At 38.5% G+C, this 6780-nt stretch overlaps 1 protein-coding gene across 1 annotated transcript in view; it reads left to right on the plus strand.

The window, feature by feature from the left end:
- LOC105813133 (chromosome unknown open reading frame, human C16orf72) overlaps positions 1 to 6091 on the plus strand; it is a 30749-nt gene extending 24658 nt beyond the window's left edge. The window contains exon 4 of the mRNA XM_012647753.1: positions 3681 to 6091. Within this exon, the coding sequence (XP_012503207.1) occupies positions 3681 to 3925 (245 nt within the window). The 3' untranslated portion in view covers positions 3926 to 6091. The remainder of the gene's footprint in view (positions 1 to 3680) is intronic.
- The last annotated feature ends 689 nt before the right edge of the window (positions 6092 to 6780 follow it).

Consider the following 6780-nt stretch of genomic DNA (forward strand, 5'->3'; position numbering starts at 1 on the left):
CTGTGTGCCACTTTTAATAATTTGCCGTGTAACTTGGATTCTTACAACCTGGACTGTAAATTTGTTTTAGCTCCATTGCGAGCTTTCTCTTTAAAGTATGATTAAATCATCCTAATCTTCGCCCCCTCAACTCCTGCACTAATCATTTAAAATGGATGCAGAAACTTTAAAACTGAAGTTTATCTTGTGTTGAGCAATTAAGACTTGTGTCTAATCATGCTATTTGTTCTGCTTTTGTTAATTGATATTCCCATAGTCCTTTTGAAAAAGTGTGTTTTGGGTAGAAATTAAGGTGTATGCCCTCAGGACACACAACTTAGTTTTTTATTTCTGAAGCATGTTTAGATTTTTCTGTACTTGTATAGGCCTGATTGTTCATGTGGCTTAGCTAAGGTTTCCTAAAGCATTTTCGAGTAGCTGTCATTGGTTTATAAAATAAAATTTGGGCTGTTTAAAATGCATATATTTTTTGGTTGTTAATCTTAATTTTTTTTTTTTTTTTTGACACTGAAAAACCTTTTTGGGGAAGATTAGGAAGGCAAATTTTGAAAAGATTTTCACTGGTGAGAGGAGATAATAAATTTGGGTAAGATGAGGTAGGCAAATTTTGAAAAGAGTTTTCATTGCTATCGGAGTAGGTAATAGGTAATGTTGCACATTGTGATTTTGCCTGAGCTGCCAAGCTAAACCTTAAGTCATACACCCAGTAGAAAAAGATGATTTTCCAGAAGTTACTGGGGAATTTTCAAATTGATGCTTACTGTATTTTCTTTTTCATGGAGAATAATAGGTGAAATAAGATACATTTGGTTTAAGTGCCCGGTTCACTTCTGATGTAGTGTTTTTATGAGCCTTCGGTATTTGTCATTAGGCATTAAACATACTGCCACGGTACTCCTATGTGAGCAAGGAGGGCATTGGGGTAGGGTTTTGGAATTCTTTTTTTTTTTCCTTTGAAATGATAAATCCTGAATCTAATAAGTAGCCCAGTTTATTGTTGAATGCCCAAATTTTGCAGTATGATTACCTTAGAACCTTTTGCATTATGAAACAAGTATGAAAAGGTTTTTGTTCAAGTACCTTTTAGTAGTATGTTATGGGCTGTGTGAGTAGGAAAAAAGGCACAGCTCTCCCCCTCAAGAAGCTCACAGTCTTGGTGTGGAACTTAAAAATGCCTACAATAGGGGTACTTGAGCTTTAAACTTGATGACAATGATTTAAGTGGAGGGAGCCAACTAAGTTTATTTCCTGTCACTGGAGAGGTGAATAAACATCAACAGCTGAGCCTTGGATTTCATGGATTTCAAAATGAGTGGTAGGACGTTAAAAGTATTTTTCTTTTTCATAATTGAATGAGTATTATGTGCCAGGCACTGTGTTGCGTTCATTAGATGTTGATGAAAAGACACTGTCTATAGAAAGAGATGGTTGAGGTGTACCATGTTATATAAAAATAGTCCAAGATCTATCTTTCTCTTTTTTTTTAAAAAATCTGTGTGGGTTGGAGAAGAGACAGTATAGTTCCTTTTTGATGATGTTACATTTGAGATGGCCCAGTAGGCGGTTAGAAATCTGGATGGGTCCTTCAGGTCCTGTGGTACAGTTTTGGAAAACATTCATACCTGTGGGTAAGCTAAGCTCAAGGATACCACCCTGATGGCACCAGCCTGTCAGGGGGAGAAGAGAAGCCCACAAAGGCCACTGAGGAAGGAGTTGGCAGGCTGGATAGGAGGAAGGAGGAGTGGAGAGTTTCAACTTAAAGCAGGAGGGAAGAGGAGCCAGCCAGAGACTAAAAAAACGGAGGTGCTGGGGACAGCTGGTGACTTCACTCAGGGAGTGAATGTTAGAGATGTGCAGTCCTGACTTTTAAAGAGCTGTGAATTGTTTGATGTTGGTAGTGCATGATTTAGTCCTAGGATGGGGTGAGGAGGGCAAGAATTAAGAGAAACTGTTCAAAGAGATGAGGCCTTCTAAGAAGGCTGGCCCTAGACCCTTGCTGAAATAGACTTTAAGAGGAAGCTGTATAACAGTAAACAAGAATACAGATTACACTTGAGCAGGGAGCCCCAGCTCTTGTTTACTGTCTGTCGACCTGGGGTAGATGAACCTTTAAACTTGGATTTTCATCTGCAGAATGGAAGTGATATAGGTGTCATAGGGTTATTTTGAGGAGTGTTAGAAAGTACTTAATAGAGTACCTGATGCAGGAAATACTCTAACATTAGCTCTTTCATCTTATTTTTTAAATAGGTGCTAGCTTTTGAAAAGCTTGGGAGGCTAAGAGGGATACAGTTAGGTTTCCTCTGACCACCAGCAGGAAAGGAGCAGGCATCTTCTGCAAGGAGATCAGCGAGGGGACGGTTGGATTAGTGCCGAAAGAAGAGTGAAAGGCACCTAGAGTTAGGGAGTTGAGCACTTTAGGAGGGAGGTGTGGGCCAGAAAACATGGTAGAGGCCGTGAGTTCGAGAATGCTCAGTTACTGGTGGAGTGAGAGCAGTGGCAAGGGGAATTTACAGGTTGATTCGAGGTGGTATAGGAGGCAGAGAATCGTTTCTCAACTTAAAATTCAACTTTAAACCACATAGCCCCTATCGAATCAAACCTAAACTTACTTTAAAATCTAAGATATGAGACCTATTCTTTGAAGACTGATTGTAGTAGATCATGTTATAAATTTAGTCATTGCAAAATCCCTAGGTGGGGCTAGAGTAGTGGAAGGGGAAATTCATAAGGCAGAAAGTTCACTGTCAGTGATGGTCGTTTTTTTTTTTTTTAATTCGATGCTATGGTTTATGTTTCCTGGCTGGATTCGATGCTTTTCACAGGTTTATCCTGAACATTTAGGGTTGGAACGTAAGTTTGGCTCCTCGATTGTTGAAGAGTTTAAGGAATGGTGTCCAGCAGTGAGTGCTGAGTATATTCTGGATTCAGTAACTCTGAACCTTGAAATGAAAGCAAAGCAGCAGGATCTTTACAGCCTCCTCCCCTTCTCTGAAGGATTAGAGATGATAATGATTTAGGTTGTCCTAAAGGGTATCTACTGAATACAGTTGAGACCTTGGGTGATTATACAGCCCGTTTTGTCCAGTGCAGACCTACTTTGTACCTGATGTTCCTACATAATTTTCAACAGTGACCCTTTTTTGGGCTTGGCAATGTACTATTTTGGATGATAAGTTATATGGTCACCTTATCTAGAAGGGGATGTTGGAACAAGCCCACCCAAGTCTGGAAATGATTTCTTGCTCCCTTGAATATACCGCATACACACTCATCAGAGGAATCTGTTGGAATGGTGAGTTTGGATAACCAAATTGTCTTTGTGTTTAAGACAAGCACCTCCTATCCCCATCTGTAAATTGTATACAATACCTACCTAATAGATGGGGGGAATTTCATGATAATATTTGTACGCCTAGCATGGTGGTTGACACACAGTAAGCATTCAGTAATTGGTAATTACCAATATTGGAAATATTTGGTAGTACCAATAAAACATTTTAAACATCAAAGCCAAATGATTTGTTTTTCCAGAATAAAACCTGATTGCTTGCTAGTGACCCCTTACAAAGAAAATAGGCAGACATCCTTTGACACTATGAAACATGGAAAGTAAAGTGGGTTGCTTTCAAAAGGGTTAACTAATCGAGCAACTCTAAAACCTTTTTTCTTCTTCCTAGGTCTTAGTGGTGCAATGGCTAGTATAAGCGTGCGTTCGAGTACCCCAGGCTCTCCTACACATGTAAGCAGTGGATCGAATGCTAGTCGAAGGAGAAATGGACTCCATGATGTCGATTTGAACACTTTCATATCAGAAGAAATGGCACTCCACTTGGACAATGGTGGAACTAGAAAGCGTACCTCAGCCCAGTGTGGCGATGTCATTACAGACTCACCAACCCATAAACGCAACAGAATGATCTAAACTGCAAACATTTTCACACCCACCATGCTGCTTGAAGGCCACTTGATCCTCAACATATACTATTATTGCAAAGGAAACATGAGGCCATCTTCCCTTGTTCACTGTTTAAGACAAGTGAATTCTATAGTGGTTGCCATAAAAGGAAGTTCTAGGTATTTACAGTAGATGCCTCTTGTAACTATGGCTTTCTTAAAACTATAATCCTAGCAGAGGACATCAGATATCGTGTAGTCGTTAGCAAGATCATCATAGGCAAACATATATCCGTTCCAAGGCTAAAAGTGACCTTAACTGTATTTATTCTCAAAGGGAAAGGAAATATCAGATGTTTATTTGGTTATAGAATGCCTTTTTTTTTTTTTTTGGGTCCATTTCCTGCTGTGTTGAGTATTTTGCTTCAACAGTATTGCCAGGTTCCTAAAATCGTCTAAAAACATGATTTGGCTTCCATTTTTGCAGCAGTACTGTACCATGCACCTGGTTTCTATATAGTAACAGTGTGCAACTTCTAATTATTGGACTGTGCCCTATCTAGTTTTCAAAGCAGTTCCTAATTCTGGTGATTGTGTGATGTAAAGAGGTGCTATGATGGTCATGCAATTAATACTTAATATTGAACCAATACACAGAACTTTATTGGATTCACTTTGTGTGTGTTAGTGCTCTAAAAGTAGCAATATTATTAAACTGCCCCCAGATTAACCCTGTAGGCTTGAAATATTCAGTTTTAAGACAATTAACTGCTTTCTATGCCGGGTACTTTCCTTATGGTAAATGTAAACATGTAGACTGCATTCAAGGTGACCTAAAGTAGAGAGGTCATGAACTTTGAGAATGGGCTTCCTTTTTGGTTCAGTATTAGTGAGAGGGAGATGGATGGCAGGGGTAGGTACTCCAGTCTCTCAGAATCCTGTTTCACGTTTTTCATGGATGCCCTGCTTTGTGTAGTTTCCATGGAATGCGTGGAAGATGATACAGCTCTCTTTTATCTACTTATCTACTAATGTGATCACAACTTCAATAGCAAAACCCCTCTCCCCCTGTCCCTCCAGTTCTTCTCCTAAAAGGTGCAGTTTGGAATCTCATTCTGGAAAAAAGATGGAATCGCATGGAGGTTCTCTAGATGTTAGGTAGACCTAAATAAAAGTTCTCAATAGATTCCTCTTTTGAGTAAATATAAGACCTCTTGTAGCTACAATGTTTTAGAGCATGTTTCATCTTCATTTTTAATATCTTGAACTGAATGATAGTGTTTTAGATGAAGAACTGATGTCAGCCTGCCAGGTACTGTAATTTATTCTGTCATATTATTATAGTATATATCAAGTAGGACAGTGAAAAATGTTTCCTTGCAAACTTGTAGTCATCAGTTACTTCCTATTTTTATCCTTAAAAGACCATTGCAAATCAGTGTAAGGGTTTTTCCAGTAATTACTCACAGCACTTTGTTAAAGTTTGCAATTTCTGCAGCCATTTAATATCTTTCTGTGAAGAAACTTTGCTAAGTTAACCATAATATTCATTGACTGGGTGGGATGTGAATGGAATGTTAGAAATGTTGTGTGAATTGAGGTTCTGTATTCTTTATAGATATAGCCCTTATTTAAAAAAGTAAATTCCATACTAAAAGTAGGAATGAAAGTGAGGTATTTCTAAATTTTTTGCAAAAGTGGATCTTTTTTTTTTTGTTTGAATATAATAGCAGGAAGAATTATAGTGATCTGTCATTTTACCTGAAACGGACAAGCCTATGTATTATGAATACTTTCAAGCTTCCCTTTGGAATATACCAAGAAATGCATTTGGAGTTATTTTTGTTTTTCAATCGTTGTAAATTTAGATTCTGGAATTGGGTTTTGGTGGTGTGATGTGTTGCTCACAAGTGGCCAGAACTCCTGTTCCTGAAGGATTTTGAGATTGAGGAACACATATTTAATCTCCTTTTTATGCCTTGGTTCTAGTTCCTCTTTCCAAGTTGAATAACAGTTGTTTTGGTTGTTTTGTTTAAGTTGGTGCTCTGAAGCTTAATCTCAGTACCCTTTACTCTGAATTGTCAAATTTTGATAAAACATGTGCCATTTTCTTTGGTAAGAAAGCAGGTCTTAATGTCTGCCAGAACACAATTTATATGCCTTATTGGCTCCATTAAACTTTTAAAAAACTTTAGCATTTGTTACTTTTTTCTGTTGCATTTAATCTCAGATGCACCCAATGCACTTGTCGCCTAATTGTAGCTTTTCTCCTCCTCCGTCCCACTGCTCTGTCCTGTGCCCCCGGTGCAGAGTAACCCAAGGCCCACCAGTGGAAAGCGAAATGATGTCTCTTAGGAAAGTTTCATTCTGATGGCTAGATTTTTGAAGCATTTCTTTGTGCCAGTTAGGATGCAAAGCAAATCATGGAGGATTGCATATTGTGTGGTACTCTTTAAAAATGATACTGACTTTTTCAGTCACTTGAGAACAGTGTAGGCTGAATTTAACAACTGAGCAGTTTAATCTCGGGGAACAGAGCCTCTCTTCATCCTAAGCTAGGTTCTCCAAGGTTCTTTGATTGTTTTGGGCATTGTAGCTCATTCTGCTCCTGTCACCCTCACTTGGCACGGGCAGGTTGAATTCATCCTTACACGGCAGCGTTCTGAGCATGGCTGAAGTATTAACTATAATGTTTAATATTTTATAGAGCAAAACTAATGGAAAGCATTTGGCTGAATCTAAAGACTTGCAGCCAAATTCTTCAATGTGGTTTACACAACTGGAATAGTGATGCACACCTTAGATCATAAAATGAATAAATCGTTAAAAAAACCAAAAAAAACCGTGGGGCTTGTCTGCAGTTTTGTTTTGGTCATCACATCT

The sequence above is a fragment of the Propithecus coquereli genome, unplaced genomic scaffold, assembly GCF_000956105.1.
Source record: "Propithecus coquereli isolate 6110/MARCELLA unplaced genomic scaffold, Pcoq_1.0 Scaffold27, whole genome shotgun sequence".
NCBI classification, from domain to species: Eukaryota; Metazoa; Chordata; class Mammalia; order Primates; family Indriidae; genus Propithecus; species Propithecus coquereli.